The 26,788-nt window shown below is 41.9% G+C and overlaps 1 protein-coding gene across 5 annotated transcripts in view; it reads left to right on the top strand.

The window, feature by feature from the left end:
• The window catches only part of GSDME (gasdermin E), a 502,502-nt gene that overhangs the window by 249,960 nt on the left and 225,754 nt on the right, over positions 1–26,788 (top strand). For all 5 annotated transcript variants that reach the window (XM_073630124.1, XM_073630120.1, XM_073630121.1 and 2 more), the window contains 2 exons: positions 5,665–5,792; positions 16,064–16,250. In XM_073630124.1, coding sequence (XP_073486225.1) covers positions 5,665–5,792; positions 16,064–16,250 — 315 coding nt within the window. The remainder of the gene's footprint in view (positions 1–5,664; positions 5,793–16,063; positions 16,251–26,788) is intronic.

The raw sequence follows: 26,788 nt of genomic DNA, 5'->3' as shown, positions 1-26,788 counted from the left end.
ACCTTTAAAAGAGAACCAGTTGTACCGAGGGCTGAGCTTCCAACCTGCTTTACAGTAACTGGTTTTAATGGCCTAGCCATTGAAAGCCAGGTACTGAGAGATAGAGGTCTGTCAGGATCAGTGATCCCTACTATGGTGAAGACGAGGAAGTCGACTTCTAGTAAGATGTACCATTGTATGTGGAAAGCGTACATTTCTTGGTGTGAGTCGATTGGCGTTCATCCTCGATCCTTTTCTGTGGCTCGGATCTTAGCTTTTTTTCAACAGGGCGTTGAGCAGAAGTTGGCTTTGAGCACCATCAAGGGCCAGGTGTCTTTCAGCGACCCCCTAGCCACTCACTCTTTAGTTAGTACCTTCATTCAAGGAGTCCGGGACGTGGCTCCGCCGGTACAGTCTTTTTTGCCGCCATGGAATTTAAACTTTGTGCTATCGGTTCTCCAGAAACCTCCATTTGAGAATATTCTGGAGATTCCCTTATCTACATTGTCCCAGAAGGTGGTATTCCTGGTGGCTATTACCCCGGCCTGCAGGGTTTTGGAGTTGGCGGCATTATCCTGTTGTAGTCCCTATTTAGTACTCTATAGGGATAAAGTGGTTCTTCGTCCCTGTCTGTCATTTTTGCCCAAGGTTGTCTCTGACTTCCATTTGAATGAGAACATTGTGTTGCCGTCCTTGTGTCCCAAGCCGACTCATCCCAAGGAATTTGCTTTGCATAGCTTGGATGTGGTTTCGTGTGATTCGGGTGTATCTGGAAACCACTGAGTCCTTCCGGAAGTCAGACTCACTTTTTTTGGTTACACAAGGACCAAGGAAAGGGCTGGCCGCTTCTTCAGCTACCATCTCCAGATGAATCACACAGACTGTGACTCAGGCCTATTCTATTAAGGGTCGGGTTCCTCCTTTCCCTGTCACGGCGCATTCTACTTGGGCGCTTATTACTTCTTGGGCCTTCCGTCATCAGGCGTCAATATCACAGGTTTGCAAGGCGGCCACTTGGTCGTCAGTGTATACCTTCACTAAATTCTATAAAGTAGATATTTTGGCATCTGCGGATGCTTCTTTTGGCCGCAAGGTTTTTCAGGCTGCTGTTTAAGAGGGGGGGTCCCTCCAAAAGGGTTTTTTTTTCTTTAAACATTTTTTGTTTCAGATGGGGCTTCTGTGTCCTGGGTTAGGGCTCTTGTGGTTAGCCTTGGGTTATTTTGCCCACCCCTCATTTTTCTTTTGGACGTCTCAATGGTCAGTCAATGAACGAAAGAGAAAATGGGATTTTTGTACTCGCCGTAAAATCCATTTCTCTGAGTTCATCGACGGACACAGCGCCCACCCCTCTATGAAGTTTTTGATACTTCTATTACTGCTTGCTACTAAGGATGAGCTCTGGCGTGTTCGCACAGCCCACGTGCAGAGCCAGGAAGTCGGCATTGCGCTGCGCTAATCACAGGCAGTGAGACATTGTCCCGATGCGCGGCTGCAGAGATCGGGAAATGTCTCACTGCCTGTGATTAGCGCAACGCAGTGCTGACTTCCTGGCAGGCTCTGCACGTAGGCTGTGCGAACACGCTGGAGCTCATCCTTACTTGCTACTAAACTGAATACCTAGAGCAGGGAGGGGGTTATAGACTGACTGAGGACATCCCATGGGCGTAGCCAGGTGTTTTTTGTTCTGCCTAGTCTTACTCCTGCAGAGGCAATATAACCCAATGGTCAAGCTTAAGGAGGCGCTGTGTCCGTCGATGAACTGAGAGAAATACATTTTACGGTGAGTACAAAAAAATCCAATATTTTGGCCATCAAAGAAAAGCTATGTCTGGCACAAAACCCACAGATCACATCACCCAAAGAACGCCATCACCACAGTGAAACATTGTGGTGGCAGCATCATGCTGTTGGGGATGTTTTTCAGCAGTCGGAACTAGGAAACTGGTCAGAGTTGGGGGAAAGATGGATGGTGCTAAATACAGGGATATTCTTGAGCAAAACCTGTACCACTCTGTGTGTGATTTGAGGCTAGGACAGAGATTCACCTTCCAGCAGGACAATGACCTCAAACACACTGCTAAAGCAACACTTGAGTGGTTTAAATGTGTTGGAATGGCCTAGTCAAAGCCCAGACCTCAATCCAATAGAAAATCTGTGGTCAGACTTAAAGATTGCTGTTCACAAGCGCAAACCATCCAGCTTGAAGGAGCTGGAGCAGTTTTGCAAGGAGGAATTGGCAAAAATTCCAGTGGTAAGATGTGGCAAGCTCATAGAGACTTATCCAAAGCGACTTGGAGCTGTGATAGCTGCAAAAGGTGGCTCTACAAAGTATTGACTTTAAGGGGCTGAATAATTATGCACATTGACTTTTTTTCTGTTATTTTGTCCTATTTGTTTGCTTCACAATAATAAAAAAAAAAAAAAATCTTCAAAGTTGTGGGCATGTTCTGTAAATTAAGTGATGCAAATCCTCAAACAATCCATGTTAATTCCAGGTTGTGAGGCAACAAAACACGAAAAATGCCAAGGGGGGTGAATACTTTTCAAGGCACTGTAGGTGCGTATAACTGCCTCAACCGCTGCGCCGATCACCCCTGACTCCCCCCCCCCCCCTCCCAGATCTGTCAGGATGGAGAGCGGAGAAAGGAGCCGGCTCCTTCCTTTTCTGAATCAACAGTGTCACTGATCACTGAGTGTCCATTCATAACTGAGCATCATAAACTGTGTTTGAGATGCTTCAGTTTATGAATGGAGAGGAGCCTCTGTCTCTGTCCATTCACCTTCAGTGCAGCTGAGGCTGCAGAGAAAGTGATTGGGGAATTTGTGTCCTCAGTCCCTTTTCCCTGTCTCAAAGGGGAGATGTCAGGTCTGTTTAGACCTCTGATATATCTCACCAAAGCCCCCCCCCCCACCCCCCCCCTCCAAATGGGGAGGATTTTCAGCTCTTGAGTGGTGGATTTACTAAAGGCAAATAGACTGTGCACTCATCCCTTAGCTTAGTAAATGTGGTAAACCTCTGCAGATTTCCATTATCCAGTCATGTTCAAGCAAACATGTTTGTTGTGGTTTTTTTTTACCCATCCTTGCACCCGACTGGGTATTCTTTACAAAGTGAGGCTTTACCACATTGACATTTACTATGAAAAAAGAAGAGTTCAACTGCACAACCAAAGTGCACAGTCTACTTGCCTTTAGTCAATCAACCCCTGAGTGTTGGACCAGCAGCATAATTTACTTGAATGCCAGTCAGTCTTACTGGACTTGCTGACCAAATAGTTGTATGCATTGGCGGTCTGTAGAGCACTTCCCTGCGTGACATGCACACTGATTAGGGCCCTGTATGACTCTTGTATGTTGTGGCGGAAAATTTTGAAGAACAAAAAGTTTGTTATTTTGCAAATAAAATAATAGTTCTTCATAAATTTAGGTCAAAAATTTAGGTCATACTGCTACATTTCTTTGAAAATGACCCAAATCACTCTGGTATGTGTGTGTATATGTATGTGTATGTATATATATATATATGTGTATATATATATATATATATATATATATATATATATATATATATTATACCTTTTCATGTGATGACAAATTTGTTTGCAAATGTACACTGTTTTACAAGCTGTATACTCACTACTTTACATCGTAGCAAAGTGTCATTTCTTCAGTGTTGTCACATGAAAAGATGTAATAAAATATTTACAAAAATGTGAGGGGTATACTCACTTTTGTGAGATACTGTGTGTATATATAATCTCTGATAATTGATCAGTTCTGATGGCCCATCTCATTTCTTGAGGCCCAAAAATGCCAGGACTGTACAAACAGCAGCTCTGTGTCTGTGTGCATACTGGACTAGAGCAACACAGTGTTACCATAAAAAAACTGTACTATTCTGGGAAGGTGATCAAGATTTTTATTTTTTGGCTTGCTTATAACAGTCAATATCACTGTTATAAACAACCATTTTTACTGAATGAAATCCATTCGATCAATGTGTACTATTAGCTGTGATTGGCCGTGTTTGTACCATGTGATCACTGTGACCAGTCAGAGAACAATACAATAGCATACAATAAATGAAAGCAATCCATTGTGTACAATTGTCATGTGATGTGTTGTGATTGGTCACAGTGATCACATGGTACCAGCAGCGGGCCGGTACACTGATCTATCATCCGCTGTGTCCGGTGGTCACAGGAGGTGACAGATCATGCGGCGCATGGCACGTTCTGGGGATAACGTCATATCACATCCATCTAGAACTAGGGAGCTCCAGCCTGGCCATCATTGGACTATAGGCTGGCAGGAAGTGGTTAAAATACAGCCTATTAACAACTTTGGCTTTGTGTCTGGAGCTTGAAAAGCTACTAATAGCTACTCATATGTGGTGTTTGGGCCACACGGTGAATTCTTGCAGCAGGAATCTGCAGTTTGACAGCTGTTATCACAGGTGTATGCAAACAGCTATGGCTGGGAAGCCTGTACAAAGCAATGACGGGATAATGGGAGCCGCTGCTGTCTATCTGTGTACAGGGCAGATGATCTGTGCGTGCAATAGTGGCCCAATCAATTTATATCAATTGCATTCTCTAATCAGACCATACTCCCTACATAAAGGGTTAGTAAACCTAATTCTTACTGGAACAATACATTTCCTAGTTCTGACTACAGTTGCAAACACTAGTTAGAGTTGGTCCTTCCCTTGGGAGTGATAACAAATTCTTCTGAATGTTGGATACACCTTATAGGAAGCAGACATTTTCCCTTTTGTTTTAAAAGGGTATACTATACTGTATTGGCTATATAGGGAGAGTTGTGCTTTACAAAAATACATGCGATCTTAAACAAGAATTCTGCTAAGCACTAAATGTATTTAATATAAAAACTTAAAACAATCTCATTATGTATGCTTCTGAAATGTTTGCTACTGTTTATTGGCCAACACTTTTATATTTTATTTCCAACTTTCCATTCTTTTTATCAGGCTAGTGATGAAGGTATAGTTGATGAAGAGGTTTGTTAAATAGGTGTCACAGTAGTTTTCTCTTTCCTGCTTTCTTTCAATACATAGTAACATTTACAGGTTTGCCCCTCCTCCTGTGACTTGACAATGAAAAGAGAAGCAGCAGACTGATAAACTCAGCTCTCTGATCTCTAAGCAAGTTTCTTGTTACCACAAAATCTGCTTTACAGGTCAAGTTAAGTTTTTTTTTTTTTTTTTGTGAATTCAGAGATGCAATAATTTGTGGCTTTTTAGTGACTACAGAAGGTCCCAGTATTAACTTTTTATTTAGGTTTTTAGTTCTGTAACATGTTCCCACTACAAACATTGCTGACTTGTAAGTGTTGAAATTTGTTCTAATTATTATATAAGGCACTGGCAGGAAATGGCAATGAGTCACATAGCTGTGTTCCATTGCTACTGTTCTAATGTTTGCTACCTTAATGCACACAACCTTTCAAAGCACGAGACTCAGCAGGAGGCAAACGACACAAGCAGATTGTTTAACTAACACGAAACTCCCTGAACCATACTGCAGGAACAAATCCATTAAATGGTTTTCATCTTCTTACAGTCTGTTCCATAATGCAAGATATTAATGCTATGCTTATGTCATATGCTGTTGTATCATTACAACATAAAGTCCCTTTGATTCTTTTTTTTTTTTCCTCACTTAGACATACTGGAAATAACAAAGCTTTTTTCTGTACTGCAAGACCTTCCTGAACCCCTTCGTGGAGAGCTTTATAATGGACTTTTTGAAATATTACACGATGGGCAAACAGTCACTCAGCTACAGGCTGTGGTAAGATTGGCTACTCTTTATTCCAGCTAAATAATACATATATCTTCTGAGCCTTATCAAGCCAGGATTTACTTGCTGTAGTTAAAGTGTGCAGTGTTCTTGTACAAACTATACAGCACTAAAAATACAGGTCAGCACCTACTTGTTTTGTGCACCAAATTTTCTTCTGTGATTTTAGGAGCAGGTCAACACCCAGTTGTTGAAAGAACGGAAATTTGAGTGGCTGTTGCTGAATTGTTTGAAGGTGGAAGCTATGAGGCTGTCATCCTTATCCTTGTTTCGTATTTAGTGAGTCTATAACCCAAAACAAGTTCATGCATATCTGTTGTCATGGCAGCGCTATGAATCTGCTTGTTCCCACTCAGTGACTTACATGGAGAAAAGATTGAAGCGGAGTTCCACCCAAAAATGGAACTTCCGGTGTCTAGATTCCTCTGCCCCCCCCCTCCGGTGTCACATTTGGCACCTTTCAGGGGGAAGGGGAATGGATACCTGTCTAATACAGGTATTTGCTCCCACTTCCGGCACATGGTCCCCGCAGTATCCGCGGCGATCTACGCCATGTTCAGCCCCTCCGCCGTCCGCTGTCTTCTGGGAGACACACGGGTCCCAATAGACAGCAGTGACCACTCAGAACGCACAGCGCGACTCGTGCATGCGTAGTAGGGAACCAGGCCTTGAAGCCACGAGGCTTCACTTCCTGAGTCCCTTACTAGCATTGCCGACACCTCCACCTGGAGCCGAGGGGACGGGTCGGGTGAGGCCATCACGGGCGCCCTGGACAGGTAAGTGGTCCTTATGCTAAAAATCAGCAGCTGCAGTATTTGTAGCTGCTGACTTTACATTTTTTTTAATTTAGGCGGAACTCCGCTTTAAGATGATGGGAACAGTCTTTAAAGCCTGCACCTACAAAAATGTCTCAGTGGCTCCCATATTTTTGTCCTGACTGGTTGCTTTTAGGTCTCCCAAGTCTAATGTTCTCTGAGAAACTTAGAAATTTGACTTGTTGATTGTAAGTGAAGAAATGTTGCAGAGTTGACTTTACTAAATGAAAGAACAGAGTTTTGTCTAAAGGGTTCCCATGACCATATAATATCTGTTGTATTGTAATAAACTCACATAGGGTAAACAAAATGATTATAAGAAAACCGTGTGCAAAAATTTCACAATAACAAAGGGGTATGGGTCCCCCTGGAAGACTTCTTTTTACAACGAAATCGCATACAGGAAGTGAACTGGAGCTTGATGGTTTGGTTACACTTAAATGCGCATACCTATTTATCTTTGTAAGTGTGGTTTTATATTCAATAAAAGGTGTTTTTATGCGGTTTGCACTACTAGAAGTTTTTATCTGTTTACTTTGCATGAATACACTTATCTGTGGTGAGCTCATCAAACACCTGGAAAGCGATGCTGGCGAATAGGATTGTGATTAGCGTGGAGAGCTGCCACTGGGGTTGAGCATGCCAAGTGCTTTAGACCACTCTGAATAAGGGGGTCTTTGTATCTGGTAAGCCTGTATCTCTATAGTTGTTATGGGAACACTGGTGTTGGCGGTGGAAGATTTAGGTTGTGAAGTATCCTTTTTATCTTCCTTTTACGTTGCAGTGATTCAACAATTTATTCACTGTGGACTTATAGTTAGTTCTTTACTTTATTGTACCTGTGTCTCCCTAACGGAGTTTACCTTTCACTCACTGTGGATTTTTTGTATATTCACTTTGGAAAAATAATTTTTTTTTCACATTTTTTGTTTTTAACCACCTCAATACCGGCCACTTTCACCCCCTTCCTGCCCGGGCCAATTTTCTCTTTTAAGCGCTGTTGCACTTTTGACCAATTATGCAGTCATGCATAACTGTACCCAAATGAATTTAGTTTTCTTCACACAAATAGAGCTTTCTTTTGGTGGCATTTAATCACCGCTGGATTTTTAATTTTTTGCTAAAAAAACGAAAAAAGACCAAAAATTAAAAAAAAAAAAAAAAAAAAAAAAATTTCTTTGTTTATTCAAGAAAATGTAAATAAGTAATTTTTCTCCTTTGCTGATGATGCGGCACTGATGAGGAGGCACGATTATGCAGCACTGATGGGTGGCACTTATGGGCAATGATAGGTGGCACAGACTGGCGTCACCGATGGGCACTGTTGGGGCTGTATTGTAATCAGGGCACTGATGTTCAGTGCCCTGATTACCTTTACACATCTCCCCTGTGAGGAGATGCCACTGATCGGCTTTCCTCACCTCACACTCTGTCAGTGTGAGGCGAAGAGAGCCAATAAATGGCATCTCCTTGTTTACATATGATCGGCTGTGATTAGACACAGCCGATCACATGGGTAAAGAGCCATGGGCGCGCAATCGCGGCTAAACTGGGTGTCATAGGACTTCGTCCCAGAACAAGAGCTGCCCCGCCGTCATTTGTCTATACGGTGGGCAGAAGACGGTTAAAGGGGACCCATACCCTTTTTGTTGAAATTTTTTGCACGCTGTTTTCTGTTAATTATTTTGTTTACCCCATGTGAGTTTATTACAGAGCACCACATATTATTTTATTGGAAGCTAATAGGATATCTTTTGTTTGCTGCTCATTTTTAATTTGTGCACAGGCTTGTGCAATTTCCACTTTTATTTGCTTCCCATGACAATAAGCATAATTTATTCATTTTAATTTAATGCAAGACAAAGGGACACTCTTGAGAGTACAGACAGGGAGGCTGCACACCCCAATAAAGCCCCATTAGGGGGATTCTTTGTTTTTTAATTTAATGCTATTGTGTCAATATGTTCCATGTATGTTTTACAGCAGGGGTCGGCAACCTACGGCCCGAGGGCCGCACCTAAATGTCCAGCCCGTCAGAATTTAATTCACATGCACCCGGCCCATGGACATTTTAACCCCTTCCGGCGGTCGACTTTCTTGGAATAACAACCGATGCGGCTAAGAAGCCGCTCAGCTGTAATCCCAAGCAGCGGGAGGGGACTTTCCGCTGCTCGCCTGAGTGACCAGCCGGCACATGCGCCGACTGGCCGGTGACCTGAACAAAGCCAGAATCGGCTTCGATCAGATCTCGGATCTAGTAACCCGGAAGCGATGTCATGACATCACTTCTGGTTTACAGAACACCTAAAGGCGCCAAATTTAAAAAAAAAGTCAGTATTCAAAACAGCCAAACTTGGCGTTTTGAATGCTTTTAAGTGCAAAGGAGGGATTTGGGGTCTTATAGACCCCAGATCTCTCCATAAAGAGTACCTGTCACTGCCCATTACTGTCAGAAGGGATGTTTACATTGCTTCTGACAGTAATAAAAGTGATCAGAATTTTTTTTTAAAGGGACAGTGTAAAAATTAAATAAAATAGGAAATTATTCTTAAGCAAACGCAAAATTGTTCAGAAGCGAACGCATACGTAAGTTGCGACCTGTGAACAGTGTTCAAACCACACATGTGAAGTATCGCCACGATCCTTAGAGCGAGAGCAATAATTCTAGCACAAGACCTCCTCTCAAAATCTCAAAACATGTAAAAAAAAATTAAACTTTGCCTATAGAGATTTTTAAGTGCCGTAGTTTGTCACCATTTCACGAATGCGCAATTTTAAAGCATGACATGGGGGGTGGCTGTGTATTATGAGGGGGGCTGTGTGATGTGCAGGGGGGCTGTATGATATACAGGGGGGCTGTGTATTGTAAAGGGGTCCAGAGGTGCTGCGCTGTGTAATGTAAAGGGGTCCAGAGGTGCTGCGCTGTGTAATGTAAAGGGGTCCAGAGGTGCTGGACTGTGTAATGTAAAGGGGTCCAGAGGTGTAGGGCTGTGTAATGTAAAGGGGTCCAGAGGTGTGGGGCTGTGTAATGTAAAGGAGTCCAGAGGTGCGGGGCTGTGTAATTTTTAAAGAGGTCCAGATTATTATTATCTTCATTTATTAGCAGGTGAATGCAGCCCTTCGTGCATTCACATACATTGAACTTGGCCCTTAAGTGAAAAAAGGTTGCTGACCCTGTTTTACAGAGCAGGGACAGAACCATTCATATGATCTATCATTCCATATCTCCCGCTGTTCAGATAATGGACATAAGCAATGTGTATTTATTAATATTATTATTATTACTACAAATTATTTGTATATTGTCAATATTTTCAGCAGTGCTTTAACCCCAAAATGCTTGCAATGTAATGTCCCTAATAAATTTACACAGGCACACACTATAAAATCATTTTGAATGGAAATCATACAGACTCTTTATTTGAGGAAACAAACTTGCACAGTGACAAGAAGAACTTACATGTGTATGTAGATACTGTGCCTGATGGATTTCATTTCAGGATTCTGGAACTGAAGGACAATTATGCTGTAAGGCCACCATCCTGTTCAAAATGAACTTTTCAGAGCCTGTGTGAACATATTGCAAGATAGGAAATAAAACTACCTTAAAAGATGATGGTTATGTACTCTAACCATAAAATGTCAAATCTGCCATAAAGTTAAACGTTCTCATTTACTTTTAATTTTTCTTAGATATTTACATTCCTAAATGCATATGGCAGACTACATGCTGCATATTTAAACATATCATTGCTGTTTAGAACAGAACAAAAGTAACTAATCTTTTCAAGTATTAGTGTTTAAGAATCGCCCTTCAGCGGGGTCAGAGGAGAAAGCTGAAAAGCATAATTAATGTTTTGTTTTTTTTCCCCATCTATATTGCAGCTTCTTGTGCTACTTAATTCTAGTGGATTTTGCTCCATTCCGCTCTGTCAAGCAGACAGCTATCAGTACATACATAGACATCAGATGCCCCTGTTAACTTTAAAACGAGTTATCAAAATTTTTTTTTTTTTTTTTTTTAAATCATTGCATTATAAATGGAAGTAAATGTTTTTAACCACTTCAGCCCCGATAGGTTATACCCCCGGCCATTTTTTTTGATGCGGCACTGCGTTAATTTAACTGACAATTGCGCAGCCGCTCGATGATGTACCCAAATAAAATTAATGTCCTCTTTTTACCCACAAATAGAGCTTTCTTTTGATGATATTTGATCACCTCTGTGGTTTTTCTTTTTTGCGTTAAACAAAAAAAGTCAGCCATTAAAAGAAACTCAAAAAAACAATTTTTAACTTTTTGCTATAAAACACATCCAGTAAAAAATCTAATGTCTTTGTCAATTTAGGCCAAAATGTATTCTGCTACATATTTTTGGTAAAAAAAATCCCAATAAAGCGTATATTGATTGGTTTGCGCAAAAGTTTTATAGAGTCTACAAACTAGGTGGTAGATTTGTGGCTTTTTTTTTTTTTTTACTGGTAATGGCAGTGATCAGCGAATTTTAGCAAAACTGCGACATTGCAGCTGATAGATCGGACACCTAACTGACACTTTTTTGAGAACCAGTGACATTACTACAGTAATCAGTGCTAAAAATATGCACTCTTACTGTACTAATGACACTGGCAGGGAAGGGGTCAACACCAGGGGGCGATCAAAGGGTTAAGTGTGTCCCTAGGGGGTGTGCGTACTAACTGTGTGGGGGATGGACTCACTGGATGAACACAGAGATCTGTATTCTTGATTAGCAGGAACACAAGCTCACTGTTCAGTCCCATCAGAACAGCGGTCTGCCTTGTTTACATCAGCAGACTGCCATTCTATCCCTCTGGGGAGCAATCGCGCGTGGCCGGCCGACATCGCGTCTACCGGACTTGCTAATTGGCTCCCCCTCTAACCAATCCGCGCACGTGCCCCCGATGACTATTGCACAAAATGACGTACAGGTACATCGTTTTGCGCAATAGAGCCGACCTGCCACAGTATATGTACTGTGGCCCAGTCGGCAATTGGCGCTTTTCAAGTGTGTGTTTGTGTGTATGTATATACAGTATCTCACAAAAGTGAGTACACCTCTCACATTTTTGTAAATATTTTATCATATCTTTTCATGTGACAACACTGAAGAAATGACACTTTGCTACTATGTAAAGTAGTGAATGTACAGCTTGTATAACAGTGTAAATTTGCTGTTCCCTCAAAATAACTCGGCACACAGATATTAATGTCTAAACCGCTGGCAACAAAAGGTGAGTACACCCTTAAGTGAAAATGTCCAAATTGGGCCCAATTAGCCATTTTCCCTCCCCGGTGTCATGTGACTCGTTAGTCTTACAAGGTCTCAGGTGTGAATGGAGAGCAGGTGTGTTAAATGTGGTGTCGTCACTCTCACTCTCATACTGGTCACTGGAAGTTCAACATGGCACCTTATGGCAAAGAACTCTGTGGATCTGAAAAAAAGAATTGTTGGTCTACATAAGGATGGCCTAGGTTATAAGAAGATTGTCAAGACCTTTAACAGGACAGGTTCCACTCAGAACAGGCCTTGCCATGGTCGGCCAAAGAAGTGTACGTGCTCAGCGTCATATCCAGAGGTTGTCTTTGAGAAATAGACATATGAGTGCTGCCAGCATTGCAGAGTTTGAAGGGGTGGGGGGGATAAGCCTGTCAGTGCTCAGATCATACGCTGCACACTGCATCAAATTGGACTGCATGGCGTCCCAGAATGAAGCCTCTTCTAAAGATGATGCATAAGAAAGCCTGCAAACAGTTTACTGAAGAAAAGCAGACTAAGGACATGGATTACTGGAACCATGTCCTCTGGTCTGATGAGACCAAAATAAACTTATTTGGTTCAGATGGTGTCAAGCGTGTGTGGCGGCAACCAGGTGAGGAGTACAAAGACAAATGTGTCTTGCCTACAGTCAAGCATGGTGGCGGGAGTGTCATGGTCTGGGGCTGCATGAGTGCTGCCGGCACTGGTGAGCTACAGTTCATTAAGGGATCCATGAATGCCAACATGTACTGTGACATACTGAAGCGGAGCATGATCCCCTCCCTTCGGAGACTGGGTCGCAGGGCAGTATTTCAACATAACGAGCCCAAACACACCTCCAAGACAACCACTGCATTGCTAAAGAATCTGTGAGGGTAAAGGTGATGCATTGGCCAAGCATGTCTCCAGACCTAAACCCTATTGAGCAACTGTGGGGCATCCTCAAACGGAAAGTGGATTAGCACAAGGTCTCTAACATCCACCAGCTCTGTGATGTTGTCATGGAGGAGTGGAAGAGGACTCCAGTGGCAACCTGTGAAGCACTGGTGAACTCCCAAGAGGGTTAGGGCAGTGCTGGAAAATAATGGTGGCCACACAAAATATTGACACTTTGGGCCCAATTTGGACATTTTCACTTAAGGGTGTACTCACCTTTTCCTGCCAGTGGTTTAGACATGACATAATGGCTGTGTGTTGAGTTATTTTTAGGGGACAGCAAATTTGCACTGTTATACAAGCTGTACACTCACTACTTTACATTGTAGCAAAGGGTCATTTTTTCAGTATGGTTGCATGAAAAGATATAATAAAATATTTACAAAAATGTGAGGGGTGTACTCACTTTTGTGAGTTACTATGTGTGTGTGTGTGTGTGTGTGTGTGTGTGTGTATATATATATATATATATATACACACACGCACACACACACACACACACATCCATAAATATTGGGACATCGACACAATTCTAATCTTGTTGGCTCTATACACCACCACAATGGATTTGAAATGAAACATACAAGATGCACTTTAACTGCAGACTTTCAGCTTTAATTTGAGGGTATTTACATCCAAATCAGGTGAACGGTGTAGGAATTACAACGGTTTGTATATGTGCCTCCCACTTTTTAAGGGACCAAAAGTAATAGGACAGATTAACAATCATCCATCAAACTTTCACTTTTTAATACTTTGTTGCAAATCCTTTGCCGTCAATTACAGCCTGAAGTCTGGAACACATAGACATCACCAAACGCTGGGTTTCATCCCTGGTGATGCTCTGCCAGGCCTCTACTGCAACTGTCTTCAGTTCTTGCTTGTTCTTGGGGCACTTTCCCTTCAGTTTTGTCTTCAGCAAGTGAAATGCATGCTCAATCGGATTCAGGTCAGGTGATTGACTTGGCCATTGCATAACATTCCACTTCTTTCCCTTAAACTCTTTGGTTGCTTTCGCAGTATGCTTCGGGTCATTTTCCATCTGCACTGTGAAGCGCCGTCCAATGAGTTATGAAGCATTTTGCTGAATATGAGCAGATATGGCCCAAAACACTTCAGAATTCATCCTGCTGCTTTTGTCAGCGGTCGCATCATCAATAAATACAAGAGAACCAGTTCCATTGGCAGCCATACATGCCCACGCCATGACACTACCACCACGCTTCACTGATGAGGTGATATGCTTTGGATCATGAGCAGTTCCTTTCCTTCTCCATACTCTTCTCTTCCCATCACTCTGGTACAAGTTGATCTTGGTCTCATCTGTTCAGAAGATGTTGTTCCAGAACTGTGAAGGCTTTTTTAGATGGTATTTGGCAAACTCTAATCTGGCCACATACACCTACCTCCTGGAGAGTGTTCTTGATCTGGCCAACTGTTGTGAAGGGTGTTTTCTTCACCAGGGAAATAATTATTCGGTCATCCACCACAGTTGTTTTCCGTGGTCTTCCGGGTCTTTTGGTGTTGCTGAGCTCACCCGTGCGTTCTTTCTTTTTAACCACTTAAGGACTAGCCTCGTTTTGGAAAAATATTTTTTTTTTGCACCGTATTTGCGCAGCGGTCTTAAAAGCGCACTTTTTTGAATAAAAAAATAAGACAACAGTAAAGTTAGCCCATTTTTTTTTATATTGTGAAATATAATGTTATGCCAAGTAAATTGATACCCAACATGTCACACTTCAAAATTGTGCCCGCTCGTAGAATGGCGTCAAACTTTTACCCTCAAAAATCTCCATAGGCGACGTTTAAAAAATTCTAAAGGTTGCATATTTTGCGGTACAGAGGAGGTCTAGGGCTAGAATTATTGCTTTCGCTCTACCGGTTGCAGCGATACCTCACGTGTGGTTTGACCACCGTTTTTCATATGTGGGCGCTACTCACATATGTGTTCGCTTCTGCGCGCGAGCTCGTCGGGGCGGGGGGGTTTTTAAAAAAAAAAAAATTATTTATTTTACATTATTTAATTTATTTTTACACTGTTTTTTTAAAAAAAAAAAATTTCACTTTTATTCCTATTACAAGGAATGTAAACATCCATTGTAATAGAAAAAAGCGTGACAGGGCCTCTTAAATATGAGATCTGGGGTCAAAAAGACCTCAGATCTCATATTTACATTAAAATGCAATTAAAAAAAAAAAAAAAGTCCTTTAATAAAATGACATTTGAAAAAATGTGCCTTTAAGAGGTGTGGACGGAAGTGACGTTTTGACGTCGCTTCCGCCCAGCAGTGTCATGGAGACGAGTGGGCTCCATCTTAGGCTCGCTCGTCTCCAGGCATAGCACGGAGAAGGATGCGATCGCCTCCGCCGCTACCGACGGCTCCGGTAAGCGGCGGAGGGCACCGGATCGCGGTGGGAGGGGGGGCCCTTTCCCGCCACCGATAAAAGTGATCTTGCGGCGAATCCGCCGCAGGGACCACTTTTATCTGAAAGCCGTCCGCCGCACGAAAACAGGGATACCGGGGTTATGGCAGCTTGCTGCTGCCATAACAACGATATACACCTTCAAAGTTTGGACGTACATCGTCATGCGGCGGTCGGCAAGTGGTTAAGGATGTTCCAAACAGTTGATTTGGCCACACCTAATTTTTTTGCTATCTCTCTGATGGGTTTGTTTTGTTGTTTCAGCCTAATGATGGCTTGCTTCACTGATAATGACAGCTCTTTTGATCTCATATTGAGAGTTGACAGCAACAGATTCCAAATGCAAATAGCACACTTGAAATGAACTCTGGACCTTTTATCTACTCCTTGTAAATGGGATAATGAGGGAATAACACACACCTGGCCATGGAACAGCTGAGTAGCCAATTGTACCATTACTTTTGGTCCCTTAAAAAGTGGGAGGCACATATGTAAACTGTTGTAATTCCTACACCGTTTACCTGATTTGGATGTAAATACCCTCAAATTAAAGCTGAAAGTCTGCAGTTAAAGCACATCTTGTTAGTTTCAAATCCATTGTGGTGGTGTATAGAGCCAAAAAGATTAGAATTGTCGATGCCCCAATATTTATGGATGTGTGTATATATATATTCGTCTCTCTCTGTCTCTGTCTCTCTCTCTCTCTCAATTTATTTTCTCTAAAGCTTATAGTTTAGATAATAAGATATACATTAGCTTAGATTGAGCATTTTGTTCTGTTTGATAACATGCTTATATTTCTCCTTTAGGTAGAAGAGATTTGTTTAGAAAAAAGGCCTAGCCTGACGTTCCTGGCTGAGTTAAAGTCACCTGAGAGAGAGTGGGTCCAGAAGATCCTCTACCTCATTGGGTATGATATGCCAAACCAGAAGCTGATTCAGCCATATAAGAAAGACTTGCTTTCAGCTGTACACATCCTCACCAGTGCACTGGAAGGTAATGAATTTATTCCAATTTCTTCTTGTTTCATACTTCCTGCTTAAAAGCAGGTTTATTAAAAATGTTTTCTCTGTTTGGTAGCATTTTGTTTTTTTATTCTTTAAACACGCTTTTTTGCACTATATTTTCTCACACACATTGCAGAGTTTATTGATAGTGTGTAAATATATATATATATATATATATATATATATATATACATATATATATTATATTAATAAATATATATATATATATATATATATATATATATATATATATATATATATATATATATATATATATATATATATATATATATATATATATATATATATATAATTTTTTTTTTTTTTTTTTTTTTTTTTTTTCGTGGGACTTCTTCCATGTTGTCACAACAGATGCTTCTTTAGCTTGCTTATAATTTTTTTCCCAGCTGTAGTAGCCATATATTAGGAATACCTATCCTTGACTTTGTAAATCATTTGTATTGCTAGTTTACGTTTTCTATGTACTGCATTTACTACGTTGGTTTGTCATGTAAACTTGTCTTGTGATAAAGTGCAATAAAATAGCCCAGTTTCTTAACCACTTCAGCCCCGGAAGGTTTTAACCCCCCTCCTGACCAGAGCACTTTTTACAATTTGGCACTGCACTACTTTAATTGGTAATTGCGCAGTCATGCAATGCTGTACCCAAACAAAATACGCGTCCTTTTTTTCCCCACAAATAGAGCTTTCTTTTGGTGGTATTTGATCACCTCTGTGGTTTTTATTTTTTGCAATATAAACGGAAAAAAAAAAAAATTCTACTTTACATTTTAAAAAACAATACAATAAACTCAATTTTAGTCATACATTTAGGCCAAAAAGCATCCAGCCACGTGTCTCGGGTAAAAAAAAATTCAATAAGCGCATATTTTTGGTTTGCGCAAAAGTTATAGCGTCTACAAACTAGGGTATATTTTCTGGAATTTACGCAGCTTTTAGTTTGACTGCCCATTTCATTTCTTGAGGTGCTAAAACAGGGCAGTACAAACCCACCCAAATGACCCCATTTTCGAAAGTAGACACCCCGAGGATTTTGCTGAGAGGCTTTTTGAGCACATTGAATATTTAATTTTTTTGTCCTAAACTAAAAATAAATAATTTACACAAAGTTGTCACTGAAATGATATATTGCTCAAACATGCCATGGGAAATGGCACCCCAAAATACATTCTGCTGCTTTTCCTGAGTATGGGATACCACATGTGTGGGACTTTTTGAAGTGATATGCCCAGATAGCACAACCCCCCCCCCCCCCAAATGACCCCATTTTGGAAAGTAGACACCCCAAGCTATTTGCTGAGAGGCATGTTGAGTATTTTCTAGATCTCGCTTTTTGTCACAAAGTTTTGAAAAAAAGAGAAAATAATACTTTTTTTTTTTCTTTCTTCATTTCCCAAAATGGGGTCATTTGGGGGGGGGGGGGGGGGGGGGGGGTTGTGCTATCTTGGTATTTCATGGCCCCCTGAAACTGTGATAGTGAAGAGTGAAATCAAAAATGTACACCCTTAGAAATCCTGATGGCGGTAATTGGTATTCGGGGTCCTGTACGCGGCAATCTTCCAAAAAGTCTTACACGTGGTATCTCTGTACTCAGGAGAAGCAGCAGAATGTATTTTGGGGTGTAATTTCACATATGCCCATGCCATGTGTGAGCAATATATCATTTAGTGACACCTTTGTATAAAAAAAAGGGTAATTTTTCCGAAACTTGTGGCAAAATATAAAATATTCTATGGACTCAACAGGCTTATCAGCAAATGGCTTGGGGTGTCTACTTTCCAAAAATGGGGTCATTTGGGGGGGTTTTGAACTGTCCTGGTATTTTATGCACAACATTAGAAGCTTATGCCACACATCACCCACTCTTCCAGCCACTTGAAGACAAAGCCCTTTCTGACACTTTTTGTTTAAATGAACAGAACATTTTTTTTTTTTTTTTCTAGAAAATTACTTTGAACCCCCAGATATTATCTACATATTTTTTAAAGCGAAGGTTCTACATATTAAAATGGTGGGTGTTGCAATTTTTTTTTCACACAGTATTTTGCAGTGATTTTTTTCAAAAGCAATTTTTTGGGGGGGAAAAAAAACATTTTTTTTAATTTAAAGCACTAAAACACACTATATTGTCCAAATGTTTGGTAAAAGATGATCTTCTGCTGAGTACATAGATACCAAACACGACATGCTTTAAAATTGCGCACAACCGTGCAGTGGTGACAAACTACATACATTTTTAAAAGCCTTTACAGGTTACCACTTTAGATTTACAGAGGAAGTCTACTGCTAGAATTTCTGCCCTTGATCTGACATTTGCGGTGATACCTCACATGCATGGTGCAATTGCTGTTTACATACGACGTGAGACCGACGCTTGCGTTCGGCTTTGCGTGTGAGCACAGGGGGACAGGGTGCTTTATTTTTTTTTATTATTTATTTTGCTTTATTTTATTTTTTACACTGTTCCTTTCAATCTTTTTTAATTTTTTTTTTAATCATTTTTATTGTTATCACAGGGAATGTAAATATTCCCAATGATTTTGAAAAAATTGGGGTCTATTAGACTGTAGATCTCTCCTCTGTCCTCAAAGCATCTGACCACACCAAAATCGGTGTGATAAGATGCTTTCCAAATTTCCCAGTGGTGCTGTTTATATCCGGCAAAATCGAAGTAAAAAAATGCTCGTAGCTTCCAGTTTCTTAGGCCATAGAGATGATTGGAGCCATTCTGCTCTCTGATCAGCTCTATAGTCAGCTGGTGGAACCACTGGCTGCATTCTCAGGTTCCCCGGTGGACAGGAGAGCCCGAGAAAACCATAGAAGACGGCCGGGGGGAGGTTCCCTCCCACTGCTTGTAAAAGCAGTCTAGCGGCTAATTAGTCGCTAGGATTGTTTTTACATGAAAGCCGGCTGAAAAGAATGATACCAAGATGATACCTAAACCTGCAGGCATCATTCTGGTATAACCACTCAAAGTCCAGCAACATACCAGTATGTCGCTGGTCCTTGTTGGGCATATATTGTAATGTTGTTTTTTTTCATGCAGCCTTTGGGCTGCATGAAAAAAAGAAATTGATCGTGGTATGCCCACCATTAGAATACCACCCTGCATCCACCCACTTCTAATGATGGGCATACATGCACCGTTGTGTTTTTTTTTTTTTTTTGTTTTAAACAACAGCAAGGGGGAGGGGAAGTGGGACTTTGTATGAAACTGCGCCGGGTAGAGGTCGCACGTTTCCATCCCTATCACACAATATCTAGAAAACCCGCAAGCAAAGGCCAGTGGGTGAGGGAGGAGGAGGTGGGACTTTATATGAAGCCAATGGTTTGCAAGCCGACACAAACGGTGGGTCAATAAAATTCTTTATTTGCATGTTCATACAAACAATGGTATCAGACAATATCAATATAACACTTGGTAAAATGTTAGAAATGATAACCAGAGATCAACATACGGACCATTAGTATAGTTATCAAGGATATAAAGGGTATACAGATAACATGGGTAATAACATGGGTATAAGCAATATTATTGAAGATAGACCAGGGATCACCAGGTGTCAGAATGCGTAAATAGTTAAAACAAGGTAATGCCTGCCTGATAGCTGGCCTCAAATTCCTGTTAGGAGGTAAAACTCAGTATAGCATGGGTTGGGACAGTAAGTGACAACCGGTAGCTCGACGCGTTTCGTGGTTCAAGACCACTCATCAGGAGCAGACATGTCATGTTTCTGGAAAAAAATGATAATAATATCAAGGGCCAAGGTAACAATGGGTACAGAGGGCTAAAAAATCCCCCAAAAATTGAATAGTACTCACGGAAATTGTGGGTAAATGGTGAATGGCCAGGTACGGCAACCATCCGGGACTAGTGCCAACCATTGGCTTCATATAAAGTCCCACCTCCTCCTCCCTCACCCACTGGCCTTTGCTTGCGGGTTTTCTAGATATTTTTTTTTGTTTTGTTTTTTTAACTGTGGTGGTGAAATCACCACCTACATCGCTGGAGCCGCTGATTTATGTATCGTGAGAGCAAACCCTGTTGCTGTCAAAATAAATCCTTGCTGCAACTGAATGGCATACCTGAAAAGCAAACAATGGTAACAATAAAACATTAACTCAATAAAACACCATTTTTTTTTTTTTTTTTTAATTGCATTCTGTGCCAAAAAAAGAGTAAAAAACATATGCCGAAGCATGGGGGCAATCCACCCCTAATGTTAGGGGCAAATCACCCCCATGCTTTGGCATATATGCTCTTTTTAACTGTGGTGGTGAAATTGCCCCCTACAGTGCTGGAACCGCTGATTTACGTATCGTGAGAGCAAACGCTGTTGTTGTCAAGATATGATTTCTTGGCCATTTTTCAGAGAACACAAAAACCATTTCTTTCACTCATGGTTGGTGTTTGGCTAAAGCCATTGTCAATCAATTGTTTACTATTTTTAAATTGCAATAACAACAGAAACTAAACCAAATTACCCTTATCAAAAGTTTACAAACCCTGGTGATTTTGGCCTGATAACATGCACACAAGTTGACACAAAGGGGTTTAAATGGCTATTAAAGGTAACTATCTTCACCTGTGATCTTTTTTACAGTGTGTCAGTGTGTTTTGGACTTCTGACAGACCCTTGCATCTGTCATCCAGTGCTGCACTGACGTTTCTGGATTCTGAGTCATGGGGAAAGCAAAAGAATTGTCAAAGGATCTGCGGGAAAAGGTAGTTGAACTGTATAAAAAAAGGAAAGGGATATAAAAAGATATCCAAGGAATTGAGAATGCCAATCAACAGTGTTCAAAATTTAATCAAGAAGTGGAAAATGAGGGGTTCTGTTGAAACCAAACCACAGTCAGGTAGACCAACTAAAGTTTCAGCCACAACTGCCAGCAAAATTGTTCGGGATGCAAAAAAACCCCCACAAATGACTTCAGCTGAAATACAGGACTCCCTGAAAATGTGGTGTGGCTGTTTCAAGATGCACAATAAGACACTTGAAGAAAGATGGGCTGAATGAAGTCACCAGAAGAAAGCCACTACTACACAAATGCCACAAAGTATCCTGCTTACAATACACCAAACAGCACAGAGACAAGCCTCAAACCTTCTGGCCCAAAGTCATTTGGAGTGATGAGACCAAAATTGAGCTTTTTGGCCACAACCATAAATGCTACATTTGGAGAGGAGTCAACAAGGCCTATGATGAAAAGTTCGCCTTTCCTACTGTGAAATGCGGAGGAGGATCGCTATAGTTTTGGGGATGTGTGAGAGAAGATGAATGCAGTATGTTATCAAAAAATACTGGTGGAACATTTTGCATTCATCAGCCAGGAAGCTATGCACGAGACCTAGTTGGACATTCCAACATGACAATAAACCAAAACACAAGGTCAAGTTGACCTGTCATTGGCTACAGCAGAATAATGTGAAGGTTCTGGAGTGGCCATCCCAGTCTCCAGACCTCAATATCATTGAGCCACTCTGGGGAGATCTCAAACGTGCAGTTCGCAAGACAGCCCAAGAATTTACAGGAACTGGAGGCTTTTTGCCAAGAGGAATGGGCAGCTTTACTATCTGAGAAGATAAAGAGCCTCATCTACAAATACTACAAAATACATCAAGCTGAGTAGCACAGGTTGGCCCAGTTGGTTCAGATATATTATTCTCCATGCAGACCGGAGTGGGGTGGCCCTGGAGGAGCAGGCTTGCAGTGTTCCCATTGACCTTTTGTTGTGGATCCCTTTTTGTCAGCGTCCGTCGATTCTGTCTCTCTCTCTCTCTCTCTCTCTCTCTCTCTCTCTCTCTCTCTCTCTCTCTCTCTGTCTCTCTCTCTCTCTCTCTCGGATTCGTCCTGTAGGGCTGTGCCTCTTCGGTCCCTACACACCTCGGTGGCCCCTCTGTTCAACAACCCGGCATTTCTGCCTGGTCTATGCCGACAGGAATTCCAGTGGTGGATTGATAAGGGCCTGTATATTAAGGTGATTTTCTTGACCATAAAGGAATTTGTCCAGTCTCCTACTTTGTGCAGCGGTTGAAGGTGCCTCCATCTGAGCATTTCGGTCTCCAGCAGATCCTGCACGTTCTGCGTTCTTTGCAGAGATCTACATCTGATATTACTACACGCTCTGCTTTTGAGTCCAGATGTTTCCATAGGGATGCTCGGAGGGGGGGCATGTCAATGTTCTACAGATTGTTTGTTTACCCATCTGCGAAATTGCCGTATATGTTGGCGTGGGAGCAGGACTTGGGGAGGAGATTGATTTAAGTGATTGGTGGAAGTGGCCTCCTCATACATATAAGGGTATCATGAACACAGCCCTGGTGGAGGGAGGATATAAGGTGCTTTCTAGATGGTGCCTGACCGCCTCTCCAAAATGTACCAGGGAGCTTCCTCTCTGTGTTTTTGGGGATGTGGTTAACCTGGTACGATGTTTCACGTGTGGTGGACCTGTGCCAAGGTTCGCTGGTTTTGTATTAGAGTTAATTCCCTGATCTATTCTGTGACCATGGTAAATATAGTTAAAAATCCTAAAGGTGGCTCTTCTTAGCGAACCTGTTGTTCATATTTCCAAGCACGTTCAGGCTATTTTATGTTTCTCACTGCGGAAATTGCTATAGCGACCGCTTGGAAGAAACCTTTGGTAGATTTAGCTGTTATGAAAAATAAACTGACAAGGATCATGCTCAATGAAAAGCCGTTCAGTATTTTGCAGGATAAAACTGCTAAGTTTGACCGTGTTTGGGATCCTTGGGTTAAGAATCTCCAACTTCCAGCTGACTGAGAGGTGGAGGCAGGCGCTCGAGCAGTCCTTTTCCTTTTACTGTGTCTCATCCTTCTCCTCTCTTCCTTCCCTTCATTCTTTTCTTTGTCTTTCTTCCTTTTTTTTTTTCTTCTCCCCCTTTGCTTGGATCTGCATCTCCTCTTTTATCTAGTTGAGTTGCTATCATTTGTGGTTGCGTATTATGTTTACCTACGGCCCATTCCGGAGTGCTGGTAGGTGATAGCAAAGTCTGGTTCTAATGTTTTCCTTGGGGTGAGGCTTTCCGAGTGGGATGGCTGTTTGCTCCGTATGACCCTTTCTTTATGTTGAATTCCTACTTTACCTGGCGTCCTCTTGGGTTGGGAGTAGCTGGTGGCATAATATTGGATTCCCCTTTTATACCTGTTCTTACTGCTTTAATATGCACCACCTGCGTTGTGGATTCCCCCCCCCCTTTTTTTTGATTTTTTTTCAATAAACATATTGAAAAAAAAGACTTCAAGCTGTCATTGATGTTAAAGGGGTAATACACGGTATTAAGAGCAGGGTATATAAACTTTTGATCAGGGTCATTTGGGTAGTATCTGTTATTATTAAACACATTTGATTGATAATAAATGGATAAATGGCTTCAGCCAAACACTAACCATGAGTGAAAGAAAAGTGTTTGTGTTATCATTCATATGCTCTGAAAAATGGCCAAGAAATCATAAACTTTGCCATGTAAACTTATGAGCGCAACTGTGTGTGTGAATGTGTGTGTGTATATATATATATATATATATATGTGTGTGTGTGTGTGTGTATATGTATGTGTGTATGTATATATATATATATATAATTTTTTTTTTTCTTTAATTTTTTTTACACTTTTATTTGTAACTGTAAAGGTTCCAGGTTCGGGTCTCTCAAAATGCAATGGCATTTTTCGAGACCCTGTGTTAGTGTGCCCTAGGACTGTGCAGTGCTGTACCCACTAGTGTGTGGTAGTGACGGAAACATTCACTGTTGCAGAGACCAGGTTGGTCAGGACAGGATGGACAATAATAGTGGGTGTATTGCCTATATACGCATTTCCTACAGAAATTACATCTTATTTAAGGTGCCCGTTTGGTAGGGGTACCAGGGAGGACATCTGAAAAATGCCTCTCATGCAGCTGGCTGAATGCATTTGCAATGGGAAGTTGGGGCACAGCACCGTCTAGAAACAGAAGGGCAGTGATGATCACCCCTCCTGGAATTTAAGGAAGGATTCGGTTCGTCCTGACTCTTTTTGTATAGCACATAAGTGTTCAGCAGAGCCAATTGAAATAGATATACAGACACTTTTTTTATACCAGCGTCTGGCTCTACAGGCATTTAAATATGGTGCCATCAACTGGTCGTTGAAGTCCACCCCTCCCATGTTAAGGTTGTAATCGTGGACACAGAGGGGCTTCTCAACACCAGTCGCTGTTGCAGTGTGGACTGTTTTATCTGCGTGAATGGAGGACAGAACGAAAGCATTCAGTGCATCCCTCCACTTAACTGCGAGCAAATTATTACATCTCAAGCAGGCTCTCCCCCCCCCTCTAAGTCGGGTTTCTACAAGCTGTTGGGGAAAGCCCCGGCGATTAGATTGCACAGTGCCACATGCACCAACTCCACAATCTAAAAGGTGACTAAAAAGTGGCATGCTTGTGTAATGTCCACATACAAGTGGTACCTCTTTCTGACTAAGGGTGACACCAAGTCCCAAACAATCTTGCCAGTGTTCCCTATGTAGTCTGGGCAGTTGGGGGGGATTCACGTGACTGTCTTTTCCCTCGTAAACCATAAAACTATATGTATAGCCTGTGGCCCTGTCAGAGCTTATACAGCTTGACCCCAATTCTGGCACGCTTGCTGGGGAGAAACTGCTTGAAAGACAAGCGGCCAGAAAACAAAATCAGGGACTCATCAACGCAGACAAGTTTATCAGGAATAAACAAAGCTGCAAACTGTTGGTTCAAGTGGTTTACGAGATGCCAAACTTTATGGAGATGATCAAATCCAGGGTCACCCCGAGGACAACAGAGTTCGTCATTAAAATGCATGAACCACAAGATCTGCTCATATTGCATCCTGGTCATGGAAGTAGAGAACACGGGCATATGGTGAATTGGGTCAGTGGACCAATATGACCACAACTCACTTTTTTTTAGTTATACCCATGAGGAGGGATAGGCCCAGAAAGGTCTTAAATTCGGAAACCGTTATAGGTTTTCATTCTCTGGCAAGGGTCAAATGGGGATTAGCGGTGATGAGTTGGCCAGCATGCTTTGCTTTGGTCCACAATAGATCTATAGAGATCTTCCGTGAAAAACGGTGAATAAATATCAAGTGACGTAACATCAACTGTTTCCACTTGAATTCCAGCTTTGCCAGTAAATGGGGGAAGTACGGGCGCTGCAGAAGTGGTGGACTTTCAATCAGGATTGGCATATGCAGCGGGAAGGGCGCTATGGGCTCTACGGGCCTGTCTTTGTCTTCTTGGTGGCTGCGGGACACTACTTGTGCAAGCCACTGCACCAGCTTGAACTGCACTTATGGGACTCGCCATGTCACCAAGTGTTACTGCAGTACTGGTTTGTCTACGACCAAGATGTACTAGGCCGCTGGTGCTTGCCAGTTCACCAGAAGGTTGAGCGGCACTAGTACTGGCTCTCTGCTCCATACGAGAGCCCTGGGGTTCTTGCACCTCAACAACAGAAGAACGGGGTCGGGTACGCCTGACCTTAGCAGAGACCACTACTGTCGTCAGAGCTATCTCTCAGGGTGCCGCTGCTCTACCGATTTGTATACTGAGGTGAAATCTGACAGTGGAGCTTCCCCAGCGCTCTCATCTGTCATGCTCAGCAACGTGTAGGCCTCTTTACTAGTGTACCTCTGTTTGGACATTTTGGCCTCTAAATTTATAGGTACAGCTAATCACAGGCAAAGGAGCACCTGGTTGTCAGAGCCTGCTTCAATCGCTACCAAAAAACTGTTAGCGTTTGCAGGTATCAGTGCAGTAATCACTCGCGCAACTCAGTTGTCCTCTCTCCTCTCACTGGAACTGAAAAGGGCTCCATGAGAGGAGGTGACATGACTTCCTCTGCCTGTTTTTACATTTCACAGGCAGAGAACGCTCTTCATTTGCGCAGGGCTGCCATTTTGCCGCAGTATGTGTAGGACGTGAGCTAGTCTGCAAGTGGTTAAAGCGCAAAAAATAAAAACCACAGAGGTAATCAAATACCACCAAAAGAAAGCTCTATTTGTGGGAAAAAAAGGACATCAATTTTGTTTGAAGGCTGCACATCCGTAATGCGAATCTCCCGTTCCACCACACCCCAAAGGTGTTCTATTAGATTGAGATCTGGTGACTGTGGAGGCCATTGGAGTACAGTGAGCTAATTGTCATGTTCAAGAAACCAGTTTGAGATGATTTAAGCTCTGTGACGTGGTGTATTATCCTGCTGGAAGTAGCCGTCAGAAGATTGGTACACTGTAGTCATAAAGGTATAGACATGGTCAGCAACAATACTCGGGTAGGCCGTGGCATTTAAACGATGCTCAATTGGTACTAAGGGGCCCAAAATGTGCCAAAAAAATATTGCACACCATTACACCACCACCAGCCTTAACCGTTGATACAAGGCAGGATGGATCCATGTAGGGATGCACCGAAATTTCGGCCGCCAAAACATATCGGCCGAAAATGGGCTTTTCGGTAATTTGCAA

The sequence above is a fragment of the Aquarana catesbeiana genome, linkage group LG05 (assembly GCF_042186555.1).
Source record: "Aquarana catesbeiana isolate 2022-GZ linkage group LG05, ASM4218655v1, whole genome shotgun sequence".
In the NCBI taxonomy this organism is placed as follows: Eukaryota; Metazoa; Chordata; class Amphibia; order Anura; family Ranidae; genus Aquarana; species Aquarana catesbeiana.
This window is presented reverse-complemented; position numbering and strand designations above follow the sequence as displayed.